Here is a 27989-nt window from a genome sequence, read left to right on the forward strand (position 1 = left end):
CCCAGCCTCAGCCCAGGTGCGCCCTCCCCCTCAAGACCTAGTCCAGTCCGCACCCACTTCTGGGCCGCAGCCAAGTGCCCAGCGCAGAGCCAGGAGGCCGCACACCCCGCAGGCGCCGCGGAGCAGCGAGGTTCCCGGCAGACGCGCTCGGCGCAGTCCTCGCCTCGGCTGGGCCATGAAGGTCGAGTTTGCGCCGTTCAACATTCCGCTGGCGCGGCGGCTGCAGACCGCGGCGGTGCTGCAGTGGGTCCTGACCTTCCTGCTGCTCGGTAAGGATTCTCGGCCGCCCAAGATCTAGGCGAAACTCCGCCATGCGTGGTGCTCAGTCTCCTCGTTCCCGGACAGTCCCAACCGTCCAAGGGACGTACTTAGAAATTCCAACCCTACTTCTCTTGTAAACCAGAGCAGGCAGTTCACAGAGGGCGTTTGCGGCTAACTTGGGACTCCCCTCTTTTGACTCACCTTTTCACGTGCACCTCGTGTCAAACGGCTGTTTGCCAACTTTATTTTCCCCTGTGCTGTTTTTAAAAATTGTGGTGTACCTTACCCACAACGAAAGCCACAGATTCTAAGTATACAGCTCGAGGAGTTTTGATAAATGCACACAGCCAAAGGTAACCACGACCCAATGGAGCTGTCGCAAGTTGCACTCTCTCCTCTGAAGAGTGGATAAACTCGTTTCTTGCATTGTGGATTCATAAGTGGAAGAACAATGCCCACGCATTTAAAACCTGATTCCTTCCTTCTCCGCATCCTCAAGACAAATACCCATGTTTAAAATTTTCGGGATGCAAAAGGGTACCTTGCTGCAAAGACTGTACCACACATTGGGTTGGGTGGCCTCTGTAAATAATTCGACCCAGGAGGGCGTTCTAGCCAGATCCCAAGTTAAGCCCCTGTAGAAATGCACAGGAGCCAGCCACTGGCAGGGCGGGGGTGGGGGTGGGTGTGTGGCGGCTTACCTGCGCGCGTTTTCTCTGGATGTTTGTTCAGCTTTTGCAGTAAAGGGGGCGGGGGTGGCGGGTCAGGAGGAAGGGATGTGGTATAAGAGGCCGGGAATTATTGGGAACTTAAACTCTTTGGAAGGCTAAAGTCGTCTATATGCTATAAGATCATGGGTCGTACACTGTTGGGGCCACAGTAATAACAGTACTGATACATTCGTTGCACTGTAGAGGTTTACACTTTTGAAAAGATTTTACATTTTGAATGCCTGGATCAGTGGTTCGCAACCCTGGCCACACATTAAAATCACTGGAGGAGTTTCTGAAAAATTGGGTGTCCAGGCTCTAGCCCTAGAATTTCGGATTCATTTGTTTCAGAATGAAGCCGGCACATCAGGATTTTTTTGTTTGTTTAAACAAATTCTCCAGGTGACTACGGTGCAGCTAGCATTTACTGAAAAAGGACTTTCAAAGCATGAACTCAAGTCCACTTAAGCCAAACTGTCAGACATGTTGCTAGCATTATGCATTGTTTTGCTTGAGGCTAAAGGACCATCAAGATAAGCTACACTTATCAAGGGTTTAGTGTGTGCCAGGTACTATTCTAAGCACCAAACACTATTAACCATGTAATCTTCCCAACAACTCTACGAGGTAAAGGACTGTTCATTCCTGCACTCACTGTGCAGATGAGGGAGCTAAGAGGCGAAGTGAATTATTCAAGGTCACAGTTAGTAGGAGCTGGAGAAGCTGGGTGCAAACCCAGACATTCTATCCAGAGTTCCTGCTTTAACCACTATGCTGTCCTGTTTAATGCCTTAAACTTGGAGATTGACTTTTTTGCTAATCAGTCAGCACATCTCTGATAGCCCACTGTCATTTTTTTTCATGGCCCCTTGTCATTGCCTGTAGTTGTGGATATCTGTGGTTATTCCAGAAAGATCTGTATTGCCATCTGTAGGGGAGCAGAATTTACCATCTCAAAACATGTCTCTTTGGTATATTAATTATTTTAAACTGGTTATTTTCTAAACAGCAGCAGACATGGGAAAAACTCTGAAAACCAAGTAGGATTTACCCTTTTGTAAGAAACACTTACATTTATAAGGGAAATCTCTGTAAGGGTGTCTCTCTTGCTGTACTGGGAAGAGGAGGATGACCAAATCTCTAGAAACTTATCAATGGAGAAGGCAGAGACTTAAATCTGCACAAAACCTTACCCCTTGTTTACTGTGCTTTCTCCCATAACCTTCCATAACTGACTCTCCCCACCCTCAACCTCCTCTTTTGCCTTTAGCTGAGGTTGGTATTTAAGGTGAGTGTTTCTGCCATTTTTGTGAATTACTTAGTTTTGCTGGGTCTCCCCCATGCATACATATAGTTAAAATTTTGTTTGATTTTTCTCCTGTGAATCTGTCTCATGGCAATTTAATTCTTATACCAATCAGAAGAACCTAGAGCATAGAGGAAAATTTCTTCTACCTGGCCCATGGGAGGCTCATGATAAGCACAGGTTGAGTGTCTTTACTCTGTCACCCAGAAGGGAAGTTGTCCATCCCACGTGTCCGTACTTGCATTAACTCAAGAACGTAAATCTCCACAGCGACCCTATGAGGTAGGGGCTACTCCTGTACTCATTTACCAAAGATAGAGCTTGGAGATGAAGTAAATTGCTCAAGGTCACCTGGTTCACTGCGGGTGTTGGAGCCACATGTGTCACATGTGAGTGGACTAGTGACTTAGATGTGACCCACCACTCCTAATTTGAATCAAACTACAGTGGCTTGACAGTCAATTAATTTAAATGTTCTTATTGCATGCCTTTGACATTTGTGTTACTAGGAGCATGTTATTTTGTATTGTCATATATTTTGGAAATTTTCTTAGGAAAAATTTAAAGTATACAGAAAAGTAGACAGAAGGGTATGCACTCCCGTAGACTCATTACTTGGATTTATAATTATTTTAACAAGCTGCTATATTAGTTTTATCTATTTTGCAAAAATATTTTAAAGTGAATCACATTATGTTTTAATCCTAAATACTTTAGGATGTGTTTTTTAAAATTAAGTACTTTTTACATAATTATAACATAGTCACATGTAGCACAGTTTACAGTAATGGCTTAAAATCATCTACTTAAAAACATTTTTTTAAAATTTTCTTTCTTTTTTGGAGGGAGGAAATTAGGTTTATTTATTTATTTATTTTTAATGGAGGTGCTGGGAATTGAACTCAGGACCTTGTGCATGCTAAGCACGCACTCTACCACTGAGCTATAATCTTCCCCCTCCTTAAAAATCATCTAAACCAAGTTAATATTCAGCTTTCCTAAAGTGAGCCAAAAATACATGTTTATGGATGATTTATTTGAACTAGGATCCAAAAAAAGCTGTTCGGTTGTATTTAGTTTTTAAGTTTCTTTTTTTAAGTGAAGGATTTTTAAGTGTGGGGTTTGGGTGCTCAGGTTAAAGTAAAAGTAGGTACACACTCCATAGAGTGCCTGTGGCCATCTCCAAAGAGGAGCGAGTGAGAGAAGTGGCCTGTATCTTTTCATTTAGAACAGTGTTCCCCATTTGTTTTCTTGTCAGTGAAGCATCGAAGAAAGCAGATTTTCTGTCTGCAAGCTGTCTCACTTTCAGGATTTCTTTAATTGCTATTTTGTAGAGTTAATTTTTTTCTCAATTCCCTGTATTTCTTTTAAAATGGAAGTTGGAGCTAAAGGCTTGGATAGATTTAGGTGAAACCTTTTTGCAAGTCCTCTTCCTAGGTGCAGCTCTGTGCTTGCGTTGTGTTATGTCAGGGTGCATGTGATGTCTGGTCATCCCATTATTAGTGTCTAAGAGTGATCAGGTAGGAAGTAACGTGTGAGGTGGTAACTAGCCACAAATAAAAGTTCCTCATGGACCGTTGACTTTTCACCTAGTGCTTTAAATCTCCCTTAATAATCCTTGCCTAAATTAGCTGTTTTATTTGGAACTACAAACTGGTAGTTTTCATATTCTATTATTCATTCTTCACATATTAGCTAGAATTTATGCAAGGAATAATTTTTCTCCATCATCTAGGGCCATTTGACTACCCTACAATTTAATCCTAACAGGAAAGTTAGGATAAATGCTTATTTCTTTCATTTAAATTATTTTAAAGAGTTGATGTAAAATCTCCTTTCAGTGGTGACAAGAGAAGTTTTATTAACTATGTGTTTTAAGATCTCTGTATCAAAATCTTGGAATGTATTTTTCTTTCCACCATCAGGAAATGAGTTTAAGCTATTAGCACTTGGGATATTTTAACAAATAGCAAAATGTCTCATTTAGTCATGAAATCAAATACTGTTTCCTTGAGATAAATGTTAAGTACCTGTCTTCCGATCTTTTAACATTGTATTAGTTTTAGGTGTACAACATGATTTGACTTATGTCTGTTGGAAAATGATTTCCAGAATAAGTTTAGTTAACATTCATCACCACACAGTTATATTTTTTATTCCTCTTGTGATGAGATCTTTAAGATTTACTCTTTTAGCAACTTTCAAATATACAATATTGTTAACTATTACTATAGTCACCATGCTGTGCATTACATCCCCAGAACTTATTTATCTTATAACTGGAGGTGTTCACCTTTTAAACAACTTGACCCATTTTGCTCCCACCTCCACCCCTGCCTCTGGCAACCACCAGTCTGTTCTTTGTATCTATGACCTTTGTTTTTATTTTATTTGTGAGATCATGTGGTTTTTGTTCTTCTCTGTCTCACTCTTTTCACTTAGCATAATGCCCTCAAGGTCCATCCTTGTCTCAAATGGCAAGATTTCCTTTTCTATGGCTGAATTATATTCTATTATATGTGTAGTATATACCACATTTTCTTTATCCATTCATCTGTTGATGGACACTAGTGGTTTCCATGTCTTGACTATTGTAAATAATGCTGCAATGAACATGGGGATACAGATACGTTTTCGAGATAGTGATTTTATTTCCTTTAGGTAAATACTGGGAATTGGGATCACTGGGTCACCTATCATCCAATCTTAATATTCAAGAAATGGAAACAGTACTTATTAGCTTGTGTGCTACTGACCTGCTAACTGAAAAGCAGAAAACTGAAAAAGAGAGAGCCAACGTTTATTGATTGTCTTCTATCTTGTGGCAGGTATTATTCGATTTATGTATTTATTTATTTTTGGATAAGAAAACTGAAGCTCAAGAGGTAAGTTTCTTACCGAAGACCACATGGTGGAACCATGATCTTTTACTGAATGGGTCTGTTTATTTACTTACTTATTTAAGCAGCCTTATTGAGATACTGTCATACAGTAAACTGCACGTATGTAAAGTGTACAGTTTGATAAGTTGTCACATATGCATACCGGAAAAACCATCACCACAATTAAGACAGTGAAAAAAGCCATCATCCCTAAAGAATATTTTCTTACAAAATTCTTTTTCTACTGAGGTTTCACTAATAAGCAGCTTCTACTTTTGAGCCCCAAATTAAAGCAGAAGAACTGTTTTCTACTGAAGTTTTCGTTAATGGCAAGCTTTTTCTTTTATGTAAAATAAGTTCACTGTGAATTGGAAAAAAAAAATACCCCTTTTATACTTCCTCCTTCCCCTGTCTCTAAGCATCCACTGATGGGCTTTTTGTCATACAGATTAGTTTGCATTTTCTAGTGTTTTATATAAATGAGGACACAGCATATGTACTCTTTCTTTTTGTCTGGCTTCTTTAGCTGAATGTAATTATTTTGAGTTTCTTTTTGTGTATATTAAGTTGTTCATAGCTTTTTTGTTTCAAAGTGATATTCTAGTAAATGAATATATTGCAATTTGTTTGTCCATTCATCTGTTGATGAATATTTGGGGTGTAGCTATTATGAATAATACTGCTGTGAACACCTACAAGTCTTATGAGCATACGCTTTCTTTATTCTTGGGTAAGCCTAGGAATGGAATGGCTGATCACGATATGGTAGGTGCAGGTTTAACTTTTTGAGAAATTGCCAAACTGTCTTCCCAAGTGGTTGTACCATTTTACAATTCCACCAGCAATGTCTGACAGTTTCAGTTGCTCCATATCCTGGCCATCACTTGATACTGTCAGTCCTTTTAATCTTAGGTGTGTAGTGGTGTCTCATTGTGGGTTTAGTTTGCATTTCCCTAACGTCTGATGATGTTGAGCATCTTTTCATGAGCTTGTTTGCCAATTGTATATTTTCTTTGTTGAAGTACCTGTTTAAATCTTTTGCCCATTTTTAATTGGGTTGCTTCTTTTCCTGTTACTGAGTTTTGAGAGTTGGTATTCTTCTGGATCCAAGTTCTTTATCAGGCATATGCTTTATATAGATTTTTTTTTTCTTCCAGTTTGTGGGTTGTCTTTTGTGTCTTTTGAAGAACAGGAATTTTTAATGATGAAGTCCAACTTGTCTATCTTTTTTCTATTAATTGTGTTTTTGGTGTTATGACTAAGAAATCTTTGCTTAATCCAAGGTCATAAATATTTTCTATGTTTTTTTCAAATTTTAGAGTTCTAGGCTTTACATATAGATCTATGATCCATTTTGGGTTCATTTTTGTATATGGTGCAAAGTCTAAGTTCATTTTTTGGCATATGTATAATCTAATTTTTCTAGCTGTATTGTTTAAAAGGAAAAAAAAAAGCTATCTTTTCTGTATTTTATTGGCTTTGTACTTTAGTCAAGAATCAGTTGTCCATATATGTGTGGGTTTATTTCTGGACTCTGTATTCTGTTCCATTGACCTGTTTGTCTGACTTCATGCCAGTACCATGTTGCTTTCATTATTATGTCTTTATAATAATTCATGAAATCAGACAGTGATAGCCCTCGAGCTTTGTTCTTTTTTTCAGAGTTGTCTTGACTATTATAGATTCTTTATATTTCCATATGCAATTTAGAATCGGTTTCTCAATTTCTACAAAAATGCCTGCTGGGATTTTCACTGGGTTTACTTTTTGATTGAGATTAGTCTATAGCTTAATTTGGAGAAAAGTGCTGATTCTTCCACTGATGATTTTACTTGTAGCAGAGGTTTTCAAACTTTAGAGCATATTTAAGAATCACCTGGGGGTACTAAAATGCATATTCCCCAGAAACTTTGACTCTATAGGTGTCAGGGAGGGCCCTTAAATTCTTAAAAAATTTTTATTTGGAAATAACTTCAGAAATAATAATTATAAAAAAATCACACACACAAACACAAATCCCATATTCCTGCATCAAATTCCCCAAGTGTTAACATTTTACTGTGTTTCCTTTATCTTTCTCTCTCTCCACACATATTATTGTTATTATTATTAATATTAATTATTGTTATTATTATTTCAACTCTGTAAGAGTAAGTTGCAAACATTGTCTCCCTTTATCCTTAAATAGTTCAGTATATATTTCCTAAAACCAAGGACATTCTCCTATATAACCACAGTACAATTATCCAAATCAGACAAATAACAGTGAAGCTGTACTATGATCTAATCCAGAAGCCCTATTCGTATTTCAGCAATTGCCCCACTGATGTCCTTTATAGCAAAGAAGTCCATACACTGTATTTAGTTACATCTTTTTAGTATCCTTTAGTCTGGGAAATTTTGAGGGAGTGCATTTCAACATTCACTCCAGTGATTCATACGAGATTCTTGGACTTGCATAAACCCTATTGAGCCTCTTTTATTGTGGATTATATCCAGGGTTTTCAGTTTGTGGCACAAAGTACTTGTACTTCTTTTGTCTTTCAGCTTCTACGAAAAGCTTTCTGAAATATTAAAACACCGGACTTGTTTCAACTGGATGCTAGCTATAATTTATTTGACTTCATTAGGCAAAAAAATAGATCCAACACTATAAACTCATCTACAAAACAGAAACAGACTCGCAGACATAGTAAACAATCTTTTGGTTACTGGGGTTAAGGAGGTGGGAGGGGATAAATTTGGGAGTTTGAGATTTACAAATGTTAGCCACTATATATAAAAATACATTAAAAAAAAACACATTTCTTCTGTATAGCACAGGGAACTATGTTCAATATCTTGTAATAACCTTTAATGAAAATGAATATGAAAATGACTATATGTATGTATATGCATGACTGGGACATTGTGCAGTACACCAGAAATGGACACACTGTAACTGATGGTACTTCAATTAAAAAAAAAAAGGAATAGGTCCAATAATGAATTTGCTTTTAAACAAGAAAAATAAGGATCTCTGTACAGGAATACTTTTTAAAGGCAGTGTGAAGCAGACCCACATTTGAGGAATGGGTTGTCTTTTAGCACCATCTTCATCCTAAGAAACTCTGGGAGGCAAGTTTTCTTAAAATAAGAATTTTAAAAATCAGAAGAAGGTTATACTTACATTCTTATACTCAGCAGATAGCACTGATTGATGTTTTGAAATACAATGCCTCAGGAATGAAGAGGACGAGAATGTTGTGTGCTAAAGGATTTTACTTGCCTCTGAATTCCATCTTCTTCCTCCATACTATGTTAAATGGTTAAAATAAGCATAGAAACAATTTTCTTAGTGGGAAAAAGTGAAAACTTCTTGGACACAAGTGGAAGGGATACACATATAAGTTAAATATTTTAAATTATTTCTTTAAAAAATTTTTAGAGGTGATCTAGTCACTTAGTTTTTATAATATTTTCTGCTTTGATCCAATTTAGGATCAAGGGATTGAAAAACTCTTCTGGTTCAATTTATGATGTGAAATATAAAAGAATGTGTGCAATGTGTGGAGTGAGAGTTTAAAATAGAACAGCTCCTTTGTATAGTAAGGTATCAGAGGGTATCAAGTAGCAAAGATGTTTCTGCTTAGTGAGCCAGTGTTTAATTTACTGTCCTATGCAGTTAATCAACATGTGGAGAAACTTTATGCAAGATTGCATTTGTACAGAAAAGTTGTTAGAACATTCAAAAGAAAAATTCAAAAACAAAATATTTTTTTTCTTTCTCCTTCCACTTATTTTCATTTAGAATGATGAACTCCAAGTCCATCCATGTTGAAGCAAATGGCATTATTTTATTCTTTTTTATGGCTGAGTAGTATTCCATTGTGTGTACATACCAGAAGTTCTTTATCCAGTCAACTGTCAGTAGGCATTTGTTTCCTTGTCTTGGCTATTGTAAATAGTGCTTCTGTGAACACTGGGGTGCATCTATCTTTTCGAATTAGGGTTCCCTCCAGATATATGCCCAGGAGTGGGATTGCTGAATCATATGGAAAGTCTATTTTTAGTTTTTAAAGGAATCTCCATACTTTTTTCCATAATGGCTGCACCAAACTACATTCCCACCAACAGTGTAGGAGGGTTTCCTATTCTCCACACTCCAGCATTTACTGTTTGTGAACTTTTTAATGATGACCATTCTGACTGGTGGTGTGAGGTGATACCTCATTGTAGTTTTGATTTGCATTTCTCTGATACTTAGCAATATTGAGCATTTTTTCATGTGCCTGTTGGCCATTTGTATGTCTTCATTGGAGAATTGCTTGTTTAGGTCTTCTGCCCATTTTTGGATTGGGTTGTTAATTAAAAAAACACAAAAGAATTTGAATTAGCACTGACAACCAACGAAATGTTTCTCAGTCATTAAAAATACCATTTGTGAAGAGGTTATAATGTTATGTTTATAATACCAAGGAGCTAATGTGAGATAATCATAACTGATAAAATACAGAATAAGCAATATATATGATCAACCATGTTAAAGAAACATAACCTGTTTGATGGGAAAAAAAAAGGCAAGGGAAAATTTAACAGTAGTTTTTGTTGGGTGAAAGGAATGTGTGATATCTTGTCTGTTTCTACTTTTTGCATTCTCTAATTGTATCCTTGTAAATACAATTCTTACAAAAATGGCTCCCACTTGTCAAGCACTTGCTCTGTGCAGGGCACTGTACCATCTCTATGTTTATTCCCCAGTCTCTGGGGAGAGGTGCTGCTCTTAGCCCATTTCACAGGTAAAGGAATTGAGGCTCAAGGGGTAAAAGACCTCGCCTCAGGTCAGACAACTAGACAGTAGCAATTTCCAACATAAGGAATCCAATTCCAGATCCATGTCTTAACCACTGTACATGCAAAACACATGATGAATGTTAAAGAGCTATGCAGTGTGTATTCAATTAAAGGACGTGTGGTTGAATTAGTGGAACATTGAATTAGTAGCTGGGGGGGACTTTGTTTCTGGACCCACTCTCAACTCACCCTGTGATTGAAATTAAGTCAATATGCTTTTGGTCTTAGTTTTGCCACCTTTCTAGTAAAGGAAACAGAACCTTCCATGTGCCTGATTCTTTACGCTCACGAACTGGCTTATGTCCTTGTAATAAACACTTGAAAGTTTATGGTGTTATTATCATTAGCTGGGGATCATTTGGTTTTGCAAAGAAGTGCCTGGATTTAAGGATTAGGCAGATCCAGGTTCAAGTCCTTTGGGCACTCAGACTCCCTGAACTCCAGTTTCCATAACTGCAAAATGGGGACAGAAATGTGTATCTCGAGGGTTGTGAGGAATTAATGGGGTTTCTTATGGAGCCAGTCACACTCAATCACTATTCTGTCTCTCCCCTCCTCCCTCACAGCTCACCTGATCTAGCTTGGAACAGAGAATAATGAGACCTATTTATGTCTCTTGTAAGTTTTTTGCCCATTTTAGTAAAATAAACAGAAAATTAATCAGTGGTGGTAAATTGTCAATGCTCAGGCCTGGGTAGAGGGAAGCAGATAAAACAAAATAGGTGGTCTTAATAGGAATGAAGTCAGAGGACACTCCTTTGGCTTTGCTTCCGGACTCGTGGAAACTTTGTTGGCTCTTCCAGAATGCAACAAAACACCCCACAGTGGGGAACACATGCTTCCTTAACCTTTCACACACTTTTTAACCTTTAAACACCCTGGGGAGAGCAAGTCAGTCCTCTGATGGGTTTCAATTCTGTATTTGGGTCAAGTCTATACTGGGAAATTTATTGACTTTTACATTTCTCGAAATATAAACACATATTCTGTTTTTGCAAAAAAAAAAAAAAACCTATGTCTACATCTCTACCTATAAAACAATAATAGATAAAGGTGCTCTTTTTCAGACACCACGATAGGTTGTTTGGGGACAAAGCTCTTTTTTAACAAAGTTGACAAGAGTGGATAGGAGTTTGTGGGCCTGAAGTCAGTACCAATTAGAGACTGTAGCACATGATAAAAAAAGAAAGAGGCAATGACACTCCTTAAAGTAACAGAAATAACTGGCATTTATTGAGCACTTACTGCATGCCAGATTTTATGTCTTTGTGCCCATCCCCCCATCATTGATGTATTTCTCTTTTTATAAATAAATTTTAATATAACACACAGCACAGACATAAAAAGAAAATGTCTAGCTCAGCTTTAATATATTACTTGAAGGCAGATATCCTTCTCACTACAACCCAGGCCAAGTTTCGTCAGTTCTTGCTTCATGTATTTGAAGCCCAGTCATTAGGTACATAAACAATTAGGACTGCCCCGTCAGTATGAAATGTCGCAGGAAGTGGTAGCTAAGCTAAGATGTTGAGTCCCTCCTATGCTATTTCTATCTCTGGCAATAGGGTCCCTGAAAACGAAATTCATCAGTGGAACACGCCCTCTTCATGGGCACGTGAGTAACGGCTGCTCAGTCAGTCAAGGTGAACACGTGTGGTAGGAACTCCCCCGCATCCCCCCTTCAGCGACGGTCCCTCCGTATCCCGTGCTTGGGAGGTGGTGTTGGGCCATAGGCTTTGAGAATGGACCTTGAACTTGGGCAGATCAACCATTTACATTTGGTGTGGCGTGGGCAGTTCACGCAACCTCTCTAAGCCACCATTTTCCCTACTGTAGAAAGAGCATTGGGAGCGCTGGGGCCGTTTCACTGATGCTATGGCTATATGAGGATTAGGTACAAAAATATTTTGGCCGGGTCTACAATACAATACTTGGCATATAGTAAACATCCAAAAAATGTTAAATAATGCTATACCATTGCTGTCTTGTTACATTACCCCAGTTGAACCCAGTTTGCACGTATTGGATCCCCCCACCACAGGCCAGTGACTGTACAGTACAGTGGGCAGATGCTAACTGACTTTCTTTGGGCAGGGGGCAGATAATTCGGTTTTTTAAATTAATTAATTAAAATTATTTTAATGGAGGTACTGGGGATTGAATCCAGGACCTGGTGCATGCTAAGCATGTACTCTACCACTGAGCTATACACTCCCCTCACCAAGCAATACCCTCCCCACAACTGACTCTGGTTCCTGAGGTCTTCCCGTTCCTTACAGCGGAGGTGTGCTTTGGGGTCATTGTGCTCCTGATCATTCACAACTACTGGTTCCTCTACGTCCCTTATTTGACCTGGCTTTACTTTGACTGGCGAACTCCAGAGCAAGGAGGCAGGAGATCCGACTGGGTCAGAAGCTGGACTGTTTGGAGGTACTTTAAGGACTATTTTCCAATCCATGTGAGTAGAATTGTTTTATATAGTATGTTTTTTGAGCTGGGAGAAGAACACAAATTTGTTTTTGTCACATCTTTTTCAAGCTTTTCCCTTTGCAGGGGGAGAAAACTTGCAATTTAGCCCAAGTTACTAAATGGAGTCTCAGCTAAACTGACAAAATTTAGAAGGCTGTGTAAGGGGATCTGGGCTTAGGAAATAGTTCACGAATTTGGAAACAGCTCTACCCCAGGGAACTAAAATGACTCATGTTCTACATTTCCTCTTGAGGATAAGAACTAATCCCAAGTTCTTTTGTTTCTTATTGGAAACTAATCAGGGGGCATTTTATTTTGTTTTATTTTAAACCTCAATGTAAATACACCGTAGCTCATCAAAACGTGGGATTTGGATCCAAGTCGCAACTACATATTTGGGTTTCACCCCCATGGAGTGCTTGTTGCTGGAGCCTTCGGAAACTTCTGTACAAATTATTCAGACTTCAAGGAGCTGTTTCCCGGCTTTACCGCGTATCTTCATGTGCTCCCGTTTTGGTTCCGGTGTCCCCTCTTCCGAGAATATCTAATGAGCAGTGGTAAGTGAAGGCAGCTCATTCTTTCTATAGTGTTCTGGGGTGGCAGGACCACATAGAATGTCCCCTCCCAAACCAATCGGGTTTACGGTTTCTTAGAGTAAAACCCTGTGTCTTTATCCCTATCTGACACTTCATACGCTGTTTGGATATTTCTTGCCTCCCATACCACCGGACTGGAAGTGCCAGGAAGACACAGACTGTGTCTTTTTTTCTGTATCACCCCAAGGGTCTAGCACAGTAGTTGGAATTTAGGAATATCTAATATATGTTAATTCAATCAAAGTATAAATGAATGAATCCATCTTATGTCTCCAGATGTGGAAGAAAGAATCTTGGATCAATAAGTGATAAATTGAAAGACTCTTTGCTGTTTTGAATATTAGAGATGGAAAATGTTCTCCAGTGTGTCTTGAAGTAATGGCAACTTATAAACTAGACATACTGAATTTGCTGTCTTTTCCCTCCCAGGTGAAGTTCCACTTGGCTCAGAGATAAGAGTCCATTCTACTCTGCTAGTCTGAACTTGGGGAAGACTTTTTGACTAGTGAAATCATAATTCTACCAATTCAGAGAATAAAGTTCAGTGGAAATGCTATAAAGATACTTTAGGAATGTGTACAGAAGGCTAAGCTTGTGTTCATAGTTCTTATTTCCCCTTGAGAGTCCCAACTTGTTTGGTTTTCCAACTTGACCAATTTACTGACTAAGCAGAAACTACAGTAACTTCCAAAGTGCTTTATGTTTATGATCATTGTGTAGGTTAATTTTTATTGTCTTTGCATTTCTTAGATATAAAGAAAAGTAGATTGTCTCTTTGAAAAATTGTAATTTCAGGATCAGTAAGTAGCATATTCAGAGGCAGAATTTTTAATGGTCTTCCAGGTTTTTATTACTTCCTATTAATTTCTCAATTCTCTGTTGTCATTATATACTTGGTAGGAAGTCTCTAAGCACCCAAGGGCCAGCATCCGTGGTTGGGTTTTCAGGGTCTCTTAATGGACCTTCACTGGTACAGTCCTGGGCTCTGCGTCCAGTTTAGGCTGCCACTGCATCTGGCCTCTAGAGGGCGCACTACTTCCTCCTCCCTCTTCCCTCACCTCCATCTCTTTTTTTGTTTATTTTTGGGGGTGGCGGGGAGGGAGGTAATTCATTTTTTAATTCATTCATTCATTCATTCATTTTTAGAGGAGATACTGAGGATTGAACCAGGACCTCGTGCATGCTAAGCATATGTTTACCACTTGAGCTATACCCTCCTCCCAATCTCTTGAATTAAGTAGGAAAAAAAAATCCCTTTTCTTTCTTACTTTGCAGACATTGGGTTAGAGTTTTATAAAAGGAAGAAAATTAAAGGGATTTGTTTTTTAGATTTAAAAAAAGGTCACAGAAATATATTTACAGTGTGTTTGCTGAGTCAAAGTATAACCATAGGTGAGTTTGGGTGGTGTAATTAGGAGCAGGTGTGGCAAATTTGTGGCGGGAGAGATGGAGGCACACCCATCTCCATGGCCATGTCAGATACAGATAACGAACCTTAGGGTCTTTCTCGATGTGGTGCCACTGCCGTTTACTAGAGTTGGTATTAGAGATGAAACCTGTCTGTTATCACTGGCTTATGACTTCATGAGCTCTTCTCCTTTGCTGTAACCTGAGATGCCCTAAAGCTAAATAAAATCATCCAGCCTTGTAGCCTGTAGAAGTTTAGGCTGTCCTTGTCTGTAAGTTTAGAGAGTTGTCAGTCCTTCCCAGAACCAGCTTCCTAGGACAGCCCCCTGTCCAAGGCTGCCCCTCCACTCTACGTGTGCTGCAGGGGCTGCTTCCATGAGCATGAAAGACAGAGAGCCACGTGCCCCAGACCTCATGTACTAAGGAACCCATAGGGTTTCAGAAGTTCTTTGCTGACATGCGTCTGTTTTGCTTTTGCCCCAAAGATTTCTGTGGCTATAAGTCCTACATCCAACCCATTCCCCTTGGCCCATTTTGGTGAGTCTGTACTCAGCAGGTGTCGGGGAGAGCACACTCAGTTTCAAGGCTCTTGTTCCTTTCTGTCTACCCATTAAGGGTGGACAAGTAGCAGAGATCTGATCACAAAAGCCTTATCTAGTATATACTTTAGATTTTATCTTGTATCTAAGCCATGAGGAACCCATGTGGGATTTTGGGTAAAGTAAGGACCTGACTATATATTTTGCCTGTTTGATCACTCAGGCAGCAGCTTGGAGATACGTTGGAAGGAAGTGAGCCTGGAGAATGGTGGTGGAAGGAGCTCATTGCAGTGACCAAGGGAGATGTGATAAGGGCTAAATTAGCACAGTGGCTGTGGCAGTGGAAATATAGAACAAGGAATCGATGTGACAAATAGTTGATAGATTCAACAAGACAGTGACTGATTCAGCCTCAAGAAGGCAGGAGTGGTATTTTCTCATCATGTCAGCATGCAGCACAGTGTCTTACCTATAGGAGGTCCTCAGTAAGTGTTTTTGGATGAATGAATGAGTGAATGAGTGAGTGAGTGAGTGAGTGAGTGATGAGTCAACATGGTGGCTGAGAAGAGGGGAACATATATGGAAGGAGCCTACGTTCCCATGTTCCTGACTTGGGTGGCTGGATAGAGGATGATCCCATTGACCCTGAGAGGTAATGTTGGAGGAGAAACAACTTTGAGAAAGAATTTAATGCATTGGGTTGGGAAACATGAAGTTTGAGGGGTCCCTGAACTATCAAGGGTAGAGATGTCTTTGAGCCATTGGGGGTATGAGCCTGGAGCCTCATGAGGAAGAACTCCCAAGGGATGGATTTGGGATAACTCAGCACTTACACGTGGTGGTTGAATCCATGTGTATAGATGAGGTTAGAAGATGGTGGAGACAATGAAGGAGCCGACCTTAGTTCAGCTGCTGTAAGAGAATACCGTGGACTGGGTGACTAGAATAATAGGAATTTATTTCTCACAGTCTGAAGTCTGAGAACTCCAGGATCAAGGCAGTGGCAGATCTGGTGACTTGGTGATGACCCACTTCCTGGTTTTCAGATGGATGTCTTCTCATTGTATCTTCCCATGCTGGGGAGAGACCACGCTGGCTCTCTTCCTCTTCTTATAAGAACATTAATCCCATTCATGGGGGCTTCACTCTCATGACCTAATTACCTTCCAAAGTCCCCACCTCCTAATACCATCCTATTGGGGGTTAGGATTTCAATATATGAATTTTGGAGGAACATAAACGTTTGGTCCCTAACAGCCCTAAGAAATGTAGGATTTAAGGATGGCCTGAAGAAAAGAATTCTGAGGAGGAAACTGAGAAGTGGCCAGATGCAACCTAGGACTGCCTGGTGTCTGGAAATCCAAGAGGCCCTCTTTCCAGTGCATGTGATGCCTCCGGCTCTCACTCAGGGCATGCAGAGCAGACTGGCCATGCCTTGAACGCAGTGGAAGTGCAGACCCAGCTGGGCTCTGGTTGTCCACTCTCTTCTCTCTCTTCTCTTCCGAGGGTGGTTGGTCATTCAGCATCCTGGCACAATTTTATATTCCACCAGTATAGCCCACAGGAAAATGAGCAAGTAATTTCCTTCGAGAGGTGAAGTGCTATGAGCTAACACATTCTTTTACAACTGAAAAAAGTGGATAAAATCAAGAATGGAAGGAAACAATAAGACATTAAAAAGCAGTTATCCCTGAAATATGGGTCATGAGTGGTTTGTGTTTTCATCTTAATTTTTTCCCACCAAGAGTTCATAGTATTTTTCTCCAGGATTACATAGTACATTTAAAATCTGAAAAAGGAGTCTTTAATGTTATTTTCACATGGGAAAGCCTGATACAAAGACTGAACAGTTACGTAACTTACGTCTTAAACAAACAATTTACTGAAGTCAAACTAGACATTTTGGAACCATACAGAGACCTGGCAATTGATGAAAGTTATTTGTCAAATGAATGAATTTTTGAAACCATTTACATTATAAATCCATGTTTGGGAAATAAGAATTTATATAGAAGATCTGAAAATAAGCCATTTTATGTTCAGAAGATCCAACTTTTGAGTTCTGAGCAAGAATCTGCCAGGGTAATGATCAAGATCAACACATACAGCTATGCAGGTTGTGCACTGCACAACTCCAGGGGGCACCTTTCACTTAGAATGCAATATGGATGGAGTCTGTAGAATTGAACAGTATACAACCTACCCAAACAAGTGGTAGACCTAGTAATCATGAAGGGACATTTTAAAGACCTAGCCCATCACCTGCCAAAATGTTAGATCTTATTAATGGGCTCTATTACCAAAGATTTAGCTATGAAAAATTATGAACCTGCAAAATGCTCCAAATGTAAGCTGTGTAGGAAATTTTGTTAAATATTTGATGGTGCCATAGACTTTTATGATAAAAATGTCAAAGGATAACCAGTTAATGCCTTTTGTTTTATTCACTAAGGGTCAGTCTCAGTTTCCAAGAAAAGTGTGTCCCACGTGCTAAGCAAAGAGGGAGGTGGAAACATCTCAGTCATTGTCCTTGGGGGAGCAGAAGAATCACTGGAGGCCCATCCTGGAAAATTCACTCTGTTCATCCGCCAGCGGAAGGGATTTGTGAAAATTGCTTTGACCCATGGGTAAGTGGCTTTTCATTTCAGGCAACTGGGTCAGGGAAGTTAACACATTATTCAGTGAACACAAAGAAGTAAAGTAAATTTTTTTTTGGACCTTAAAGACAGGGCTCCTAATAGGCCTTCCAGTGAAAGCAGATGTGGATGTTCATGGGGAGTGGAATACAACCCTCCCACTAAGGAAGGCTTGTGTCATTGACATGCCATGTCAATGTCATGGCATCCAGCAATTCAACTTGTCTTTAAGAGCAGAACAAAAAAATTACAAAATTTTATGTACACTGTGTAAATGAACCAATGAACCGTGGCCAAAACCACAGATAAAAAAGAAGCTCCCTGGAACCTGGGTTTTCTATAGACTGAAATTCTACAGATCACTAAGATCGCTGAAGTCCCTCTCCCCGGCCCAAGGACTTCAGGTATAAGTCAGTTTCAGTGTATGGAACATGGGCTAAGCGAGGTAGGGCAGCTTGGAAACATTAAAAGAATTGTTAAGAATCTATTGCAACAGTCAGTTGGACTGAATGAACTATATAAATTCTTTTCATTGAATATTCTTATTCTTCTCCCCTGTTATTTGCAGTGCTTATCTGGTGCCAGTGTTTTCTTTTGGTGAAAATGAACTATTTAAACAAGTTAGCAACCCTGAAGGCTCCTGGCTTCGAACTGTGCAGGAGAAACTACAGAAGATCATGGGATTTGCTTTGCCACTGTTCCACGCTAGAGGAATTTTTCAGTACAGTTTTGGCCTAATGCCCTATAGGAAGCCCATCCACACTGTTGGTATGTACATCAAAGACCAGAGGCTTGTTAGACTGAGCAAAAGGATTCCCTTACTTGAGCAATGTTTATTGATACTAAAGTAGCTTTGAGTAAGAACTTCCTAAAACAATAATCCTGTAGGTGCTATTTGAGCTCCATTTACAGTATGGCTTTTATCTGTGAAATGACTCTATTTTCCATTTGAGTGGGAATTGATTGCTTTCAAGAATATCACCTTTGAACTAGAAATAGAATCCAATTTTAGAAATAGAGTTTCTAATTCTCTATGATGAATCTATTTCTCTGTACCAACAAATTATAACATAGCAATTCTTAGAACATGTTACATCGGAGTCTATTAATATGCGGGCATTTCTGTATAATGGATGTCTTCATCATGTTCAATTCATACAGACATCAGTTTCTACAGCAAAAACATTTTTTTCCAACTAGTTATATTTATATGTATTCTACACAGACTGATTTCATCTTTAAAAATTGCATGGTTGGGAGGCATTAAGATGCGGAAGGAGGGTGATGACCATATTAATAGAAGACAGAGGAGGAAAGTAATTAGCTTCTGAGGTTGAAAAGGACATTGGAGAGCAGAAAAGGAGAAAGTGATAAGCCAGTTGCTAGTAGCAAAATTAACCAAAACTGTATACTTCATGTGAAACTGGCAGTAATAATTTCACCTTGAATAGCCCATTAAATGAAATTCAAATTTTTTTAGGTCTATTTTATTAGAATGGGATTTTACTACTGTCAGTTTACAAGAGCTTTGCATGTCATAAGCAGTCACATGACATTATTTTTAAATGCTGTATTTGACTCCAAGGGACTGTGAACAAACCGTTGACATATCAGTGTAATAGGAATACTGAGATCTATTTGCAATTGTGGTTTTCAGGAGAAGCAGTTACGTTTCTTTGGCATAATATTTATTAGTCGTTTTTGATCCCTTATGTGCAAACGACTGTAGTTAGCATTTGGGGGGATATGAGGAAAATTCTGAGATATGATTATACAAACGAAACGTTTAATTCAATGTAACTTATATATACACCTGAAATAAGTTGTAAATGTTGAAAGCAAGTGTAGTTTGTTGCATTAAATGTGTACAGATATCACCCAGTTGGGTTAAAAAAAATTTTTTTTTAAGTCAAGTGGTTTGTCATGTGATCCAACCTGGTCCCACCTCTACTGACAAATAATTAATCAGTCAAGTGTAAAATGGAAATAACCAAATTGGAATTTTTTGTAAAGACTAGAAAACTACAGCTTTGACAAATGTGCTTCTAGTAAAGATTCAGAACACAAGAAACATTGCTTCAGTGCATCCTTCCCCTTACCTGCCAGATGATTACATCAAAACCATCATTTCTAGTCTCCAGCATCCTCGATATCCTGCCATTATTTGTAGCCTTTTAAAAACTAAGCTAAGAATATAGGTATTTCATAAAGACTCAGCTGCGAGATCTTATGGTGGTTGGGTGGGAGTCAGATAATTGAGAGCTATCTGATTTGTGTGAACCAGACCTTTAGGCGATGTATATTTAATGACTTTTATTTACTTGAAGTAACGCAAGTTGGGAGTAAGTTATTTACAATTCCATAAACCAAAGCAGAAGTTCTGTATCAATCAAATGCAACAGTATGATTTTGAAACCATGTTCTAAGTTACTCTGCTCATTTCTATTTTAAAACAGTGCCCTTCAAACCCTGAGTTGTTTCTTTGCTGACTCCCTGACACACGCCCCTAGCAGACCTCAGGCAGCATCCAGAGCAGCAAGTCGTTTTGCGGTCCTCCTGCTCCCCTTCTACTTAATTAAGAGTTTGTTTACCTTGCATCACAAGAACTCACTAAATATTAGTTGAGTTCATCCCGAGTCAGTACTTCATCTATAATCCTCTCAATCTCAGGTATCCAGAGATGCTCTGATCTTCCATCCTATAGTTTCCCCATATGCTCTCAGACCCCACTTTATTAGCAACTTCAACCAGAACATTCCTTTCAGTGTTAGCAAGATTCTGTAAGATTCACTAACATCATAATGGTTTTGCCTGTTAATGTCCTATTAATCAAAATCCCTTTAAAAGGTGCTCTGGCTAACTCCAAAGAGCCATCGTCAGGTCAGACTTGCCCTCTCTTCATATTTCTTGCACCCACCTTTACTAAACCATCAGGTTTCTCTGAGCCCTCCATAAAACTCTCTTTCCTTTTTGCTGAGGGCCCTTCTCGATGGACGTGATTTATAAGGAACCTACCATATATTTTCTTACATGTGTCACTAATAGTATGTAATTTACATATTTTATCAGTGTTATTAGTTTATCAAAGTGCAATAAAGTGTTCATACACATTGTATTTTATCATGTCAGAATGGAGAGAAACTGATTTCAGTGTCACATCCATCATGACAACAGAGAGAGAAAATGGAAATGAATTCAGACTTTAAGAACAGCGTGTAAAGCATCACGGTTCCTTAGAGGAACTTGTTGCCTTTTTTCTTCCTTCGTCACAGAGCTCCAGGTGGGCAGGGAATTTGCCCTATTTATTCTCCACTGTATTCCCAGCGCCCACAGGGTAGGAGCCCAAGACAGATTTGTGAATAAGTGAACTAGTCTTGAGCTAGGCTTGTCTGACTGCAATTCTTAAGTCTCCGGAAATCAGAGTACACATTAAACATTTTAAGATCAATTACCATTAAGTTCAAGTCATAGGGCCAGTACGGGTGCTAGGACAGAATGCTGTCTGGACAAGAAAGCAAGACACAAAGGACTCGCTAGTTAAAAGAGGAAATTTCATGTGTCATAGTGTGTGTTGATTTTAAGTTTTGAAATGTTATGTTGAAAAATTTCAAGTGTTCAGAAAAGTTTCATGAGGAGTAAAATGAGCGCTTGTGTGCGTTTTTCCTGGACTCACCCGTGGTAAACATTTTTGCTACAGTTTTTATTTCTCTCTAACGGTACCACAAATATGCTTTCTATTATTGGTATCACGGAACTGTTTAAGTGCAGACATCATGATCATTTGCTTCTAATTACTTTTTGAGGGGTGGGTGGTAATTAGGTTGGTTGGTTTGTTTATTTTAACGGAGGTGCTGGAGATTGAACCCAGGACCTCGTTCCTGCTAAGCACACACTGTACCACTGAGCTATACACTCCCCTCTGTTCCTAATTACTTCTACGTATATCTCTTAAGAACAAGATTATTCTCTTCCATAATGTCAGTATAATGCAGGAAATTTAACATCGATAAAGTGCTGCTGACTAGTGTACACTCCATAGTCCAATTTCACCAACTGCTGCAATAACTTCCTTTTTAGCTCTGGGGTTTTCTTTGCGGGGGGAGGGGGTGGGTGTTTTTTCCCTAAGCAGGATCATACTTGCATTTAATTTTCACATTTCCTTAGCCTACTTTAAGCTGAGATTGTTTTTCAACTTTTCATTGTCTTTATGGCATAAGCACTTTTGAAGAGTATAGGTCAGCTGTTTTGCAGAATGTTTCTCAAGCTGGGTTGGTGTGTTTCCTCATGGTTATATTGCAGTTATGCATTTGGCAAAAGTCCCACAGAAATGGTATTGCGTCCTCAGTAAATAACATCGGGAGGCACTTGATGTCAGTTTGTCTTGTTGGTGATACTAACTTTGATCACTTGGGTAAAGTGTTTGTCCTCTACTTTAAAGGTAAATTTATAGATTTATCCTTATAAATCTTTATTTGTATTTTTTTTAATATTTATAAATATAAAGCTTTTTTCCCCTTTACATTAACAAGTAACTTGGGGGTAGTGTAACTTGGAGACTTTTGTAATTTTCCTTTTCTTCATCAAACTTTACTTGATGGTTTTACTATCCATTGATAATTCTCCCTTGCATCAATTATCATGGACATGGTTGCAAACTGGTGATTTTCTAACTCTAGTATTCCTTCTATCTTAATTCCTTGGCACTTACCATACGGAAGAGCTTTCTCTCCTCCCAGGGCTTGATTATTTGAATTATGGGCACCCAGACAGACTTATCAGCTGTGTTTGCCTGTGGCACAGAAAGGGCTCCAATCGCGTGTTTTCCAGCCTCAAGACTTCCGCTGACTTTCTCCTGAGCCTGTCTTCTGATTATGGATGTGGTTTATTTCATTTTCATTCTTATGGCAACATTGAAAAAATGCAAACAACGCCATTAATAAATTGGTTCTTTCCATCTGTACACCCAGTGTGATGGCTGCAATGAACGCTTAGGTACCAGCCACACACAGACATCGATACTGACATTAAGAAGGCGTTTATTACGCATCAGCCAAAGGTACAGAAGGACACGGTGTGGGTTTGAGGTCAGACTTGGAGTGACTTAGAATGTCTCATTTACCTTGTCTGAGCCTCAGATTTTACAGCTTCAAAAGGAGACTATCCTAATTGTCCTGTCTTCTCTTAGGGTTATTCTGGGCATTAGATGGCATGACACTTGGGAAAGCTGTCTGTTCACCCCGGGGGGTTGGTGAGTGTGGGCTGGTATTCAGAGCAGAAGGCGGCTTCCTGACCAGCATGCTGGGAGCTGCCAAACTGTGCTTTGATTCTCCTGTGGAAGTATTCCTGCCAAAATGTTTCTCTGAATCAAATCATGAGGAAATAATCTGACAAATTCAGGTTGTGGTTCAGCTTACAAAACAACTGGCTTAGACTTCAAAAATATCAATGTCGTTAAAGACCAAAAGGAGAGAGAGACAGTGCTCAGAGAGAGCTCCCAGCGTCTGTGATGGACTGGAGGGGAACAACCATAAAGGACGTGACGCAGACTACGAATCGAGTTTGAATGTGGATCAAGTACAATGTACAGTTGTGCAGAGTTTAAATTCCTTGGCTATGATGGTGGTGGGGTTATACAGGGCAGTGTTCTTGTTCTTAGATACACATTCCAAAATATTTAGGGATATAACATGATCGAATCAATGATGTCTATAACTTACTCTCAAACGGTTCTGTAAAAATAATACTACATGTGGATATCCACATACATGTTGCATGTATGTGCAAAACGTTTAAAACTGGCGAATCTAGACAGGAAGGGCGTGCAAGTGCTTATTGCATTGTTTTTTCTATAGGTTTGGGTTTTTTAAATGAGAAAAGATAGGGAAAGTAATGTGTAATAAAACTGGTTTGGAGGCACTGGAGGACATAAGCAGCCCATTTTGTTTCAATTCAAGTCATTTCATCCTGCTGGGCAAAAAGCAGGCTAAGGGATTTTCTGAAACAGAAAGGAAGGGGAACCCAACTTAAATTTGAATTGTAAAGGAGGGATTAAAGGAGATGATAATGCTAAGGGGGTTAATATGGTGCCCAGTACAACATATTAAGTACTTATTAAATGTTCATAAGACGGTGTGTCTGTGTGTGTGTGCGCACGCATACGTATACATACCCACACACCTGCTTACACTGGGCATCTTCTGAGACTCCACCATAAGCCAGAGGTTGTGCTTGAACCCAGGTTTTGACTCTTCCCAACCCCACTCCACACAGCAATCTGCCTAGTTTCTCTGGCGTACAGCTCTGTTGCAGCTACAGAAAGACTAATTCCTGCATGAGACCATTATAGAGAAAAACTCTGCAGAATTTTCATAATTACAAAAAAAGAAAAAATAGAACAAAGTCTTCTTATGGTGAAAGATCTACTCCTTGCCTCAATGAGAAGGAAATAGTGCCCATCTCTGAGCTCTTTTCCAGCTGTAAATGTTCCTCATCTTAGGTAAAGACAACAGAGCAGCATGGAAATTAGAGCCAGGCTGCTGTGGGAGGCCATAAAGGCATAACTGATCTCGAAATGTTGGGTGGAATTGGAAAAGGGAACAAAGGAGCACAACTGCTGTAAAAAGCACTGAGATATAAACAAGAGCTAAGATTCCTGAATCCGCCACAGGTAGAAGTTAGCTGACTTTTCCAGGGCAAGGAGTTCTGTGTCCAACAGCAGCCTGGCGCAGCTGTTTTTCCCTTTGTGTTGTAAAAAGGGATCCGTGCAGCAGTTTGCAACTAACGTAGTCTTATGTTGAAAACAGCTTTCCTCTGCTTAGTGGGAAAAAATCTCCTTTTTTGTGGGGAGAGGGAATTCTGGTCGTCTAAGGCTCTGGGGACCCTTCTCAGATTTGCAAGTTTTTGTTTTGTTATCTCTGTCTTTATCCCTTAAAAGTAATTGAGAAAGGTTTCTTCCTCTCTAATCCAATTTTGGGTTAGGTTAGTAACAAGGGGCAGGAGTTCTGAGTTTAAATATTTAATTTATTTTGTGTGTGTGTGTGTGTGTGTGTGTGTGTGTGTCTATAGTTTAGGAACATCCAGCATCTCAGTTTCTCTCCACATAAATAAAAGAAAGACAAATATGACTGTCTCACGGTTTACCGGGAAGTCTTATGATGATGAATTCAGTATATGGGTGTGTCTGGACTCTGTGGAAGAACTATCTGAACTATCTGGCATATGATAAAGCCATTACTAGGAAAAGGACAGGATTGAAATTAATTGCAGGGTAGCTCACAGGAAACAAGTTTCAATGATTCAGAATTCACAAGTCCTAACTGAAGTGAGCTGGGAACAACATCCTTCATCTTCTCAGACCACTGTGTCTTTTTATAAGCTCCCCTCCCACCCAGGATAGCTGCACGTGATCTCTCTCCTTGGGATCATCTCACTAAGAAAACAGAAGCTCTTTCTATAAAACCATGGATTTTGCTAGTAGATTTACAGGTAGATTTTTTCAGTTTGCATGTAACTTTCTCAGTTTTTTTCCCCTCAAACAACAATAAAGTTCAGAGCTGGAAGGAAGCTTTAAGATCACCTACTCTTTTATCCTGTACCTGTGGAAGTTAAGGCCAGACGGGCCGTTACTTATTAGCTCAGTGTACCTCGTGGTGAACTCGCACTGCGTCTGCTCCAGCCTAGTGCTTCTTGCGTGACACCAGCCCCCAATTCCACTCCACCCTATTAGCCCCTCCTAGTCCGTATTTCAACCACAGCTGACAGCGAGATGGTTATGGTGAACTACAAAGGACTCATGGATGCTGTACATAAGTTTGACATCCAAGCTGTCAAAGGAAAACTACATGAGCTTCTTTTTTTCTTAATTGAGGTACAGTCACAGTGTGTCAATTTCTGGTTGTACATGAGTTTCTTGAGGCTATTGTGGTTAAAAACTTAGCAATTTGAGAATTTTTCAGTAAGGAGATATATGTATCTATACATAGATACATGGATTATGTATAATGTTGTGTATAAGTATAGATAGATATGTTCTTAATATACAATACATTGTAATATATATGTGTGTGTTTGTGTGTGTATATCACTCCCTTTTCTGTGTTCCCTTACCTCCCATACTGTTGTCATTTATCACTTCCTTCTTTCTCTGGTGTCCTCGTGACTAACCACCTTTTGTTACTAACATCAGTTGAGCCTTGGAAGTAGCATGGGGAGACTCGGGGTAGGCAAAGGAAACCTTGAGAGTACCATTCCATTACGTACAGCCCCACTTGACCTCACGGTCAAGCTAATCAAAGGTAAAAAGCAGTCTGCTGTCCAAAGAGTGGTTGAACGTCTGTACGTTTTCAGCTCTTGCCATCAGTAGTAGCATCAGACCAGCAGAGGGCGCAATGAGTAGCAGTGAGGACCCAGGAGAGCAGGCCAGAGCCACGTGAATCTAATCTAAAAATCTGAGACAAGTGAGGTAAAAGTTATTTGCTACATAGATGCCTTAAAACACACGTGAAAGTTGCCAGGTTTTTAAAAATGAATTAGTTCATTTTTAATAACACAGGTGACACAAATGCATTCTCATTGTAGAAAATTCATACAATGCCAATAAAATAAATGCAATTTCCCTCAACTCTGCCTCCCTCTCTCCAAGTAATCATGAAAAGTCTCTCTTGGCTGACTTTCTTAAATATGCTAAAGCTTATAATGTACCCAGAAATAGAAAAATTTTTAAGTAAATAGGATCATACATATTATTTTATAATTTTCCCTGCCTAATACATTTTATTATTTTCTAATTTTTTTTCAGTTGAAGTACAGTCAGTTACAATGTGTCAACTTCTGGTGTACAGCACAATGTCCCAGTCATGCATATACAGACATATATTCGTTTTCATATTCTTTTTCATTAAAGGTTATTATAAGATACTGAATATAGTTTCCTGTGCTATACAGAAGAAATTTATCTTTTATCTATTTTTATATATAATGGTTAAGATTTGCAAATCTCAAACTCCCAAACCTAATACATTTTAGACATCTCTGGGTGTGTATGTACATACAGATATGTTTCATTCTTTTAATTGGGATATAATTGCATATAACATGTTAGTTTCAAGTGCACAAAATAATGATTTGATATTCGTGTATATTGCAAAATGATCACCACAATAAGCCTATTTAACATCTGTCACCATACATAGTTACAAAAATACTATTTCAGTTTTTTTTTTTTTAAAATTGCTGCGTAAGATTCTATTGAATGAATGGTCTGTGGCTTATTAAATAATTTTTCTATTGAGACTTCGGTTCAGTTTTGTTTTCTACTGTTACAAGCAAAAGAATCCTTGTGATTATGTGTGTTTTTGGTCTAGATACTTAGCAGTGAGGATATGTATTTCTTTTCATTTTTTAGGGTGATATTAAAAAGAGTCCAAATAGAGGGTTGATGTCTCATGATTCAAGATTTCCCAGGCAGGCATAATAGGGCACTGTGGGCCGGCTGTCAGCTGTACCCGAGGGAATCTGCTGGTGACGTGCACACACAGCGATATCCTCCCACCTCACAGCTGCAGTTAGCACAGTAGTTCATTTGACTCCACAAGTCAGAATCACCAGGGTCCTGACAATCCAGCATCTGCTGAGAAGGGACGCTCTTCATTTGTTAGCAAAAGGGATGGTGGGACCACTATAGGCAGCCAGTAAAATGAGACAGGGTTTGGAGCCGGCGGGCCTGTTGGATTCGGATTGGCAGACCTTTCTAAGGGCTGTCCATCTGAGGCAGTAGTCTGCGGTGGAGTGGTTTTGGTTTCTTATATATGATGTGTTCTCTGTTTTTGGCAGTTGGCCGCCCAATCCCTGTTCGTCAGACCCCACACCCAAGCCCAGAGCAGATTGAGGAGTTGCATAAGACCTACATGGAGGAGCTGAGGAAATTATTTGAAGAACACAAAGGGAAGTATGGTATTCCAGAACATGAAACTCTCGTTTTTAGGTAACTGTCCTCCTTAAAGGTATACAGGAGGATGAGGGGACATCCCACTGAAAGACTGGGTATTTTCAACAAGTTACTTTTTAAAAATTTGACTATGGAATCAAATTTACAACTGAAAAGTATTATTTATGTTGACAAATGTCGATGTTTCTCTGTGGTCACTGAAAATCCAGTGGGTGACTCTAGGGTAAGCTTGGAGATGATTATAAGCCTTTTACTAATCTTCCTCATTTAGGAAGGTAAACATTGTTTTATAAGTTAAGGAAAGGTTTAGAATTATTCATGTGCTTAAAAAAATGACAGCTTCAAAAAATGATTAGACCCTTTTACTGAACATGACAATAATTTAATGTGGTGTTTTCACTGAG

General features: G+C 39.2%; 1 protein-coding gene across 1 annotated transcript; it reads left to right on the plus strand.

Annotated features, from left to right (window-relative positions):
* On the plus strand, nt 1–27989 carry MOGAT1 (monoacylglycerol O-acyltransferase 1). The gene is made up of 6 exons (XM_011000774.3): nt 1–269; nt 12272–12450; nt 12814–13018; nt 17456–17630; nt 18208–18407; nt 27471–27989. Exons 1-6 carry the CDS (start codon nt 176–178, stop codon nt 27623–27625), a joined length of 1008 nt encoding a protein of 335 aa, XP_010999076.1. The 5' UTR covers nt 1–175; the 3' UTR covers nt 27626–27989.

The sequence above is a fragment of the Camelus dromedarius genome, chromosome 4 (assembly GCF_036321535.1).
Source record: "Camelus dromedarius isolate mCamDro1 chromosome 4, mCamDro1.pat, whole genome shotgun sequence".
NCBI classification, from domain to species: Eukaryota; Metazoa; Chordata; class Mammalia; order Artiodactyla; family Camelidae; genus Camelus; species Camelus dromedarius.

Coding starts and splice junctions, on each gene's coding strand:
- MOGAT1 (XM_011000774.3), top strand. CDS start 176: ATGAAGGTCGAGTTTGCGCCGTTCAACATTCCGCTGGCGCGGCGGCTG. Junction 270..12,271: donor CCTGACCTTCCTGCTGCTCG/GTAAGGATTCTC, acceptor CGTTCCTTACAG/CGGAGGTGTGCTTTGGGGTC. Junction 12,451..12,813: donor AGGACTATTTTCCAATCCAT/GTGAGTAGAATT, acceptor AATACACCGTAG/CTCATCAAAACGTGGGATTT.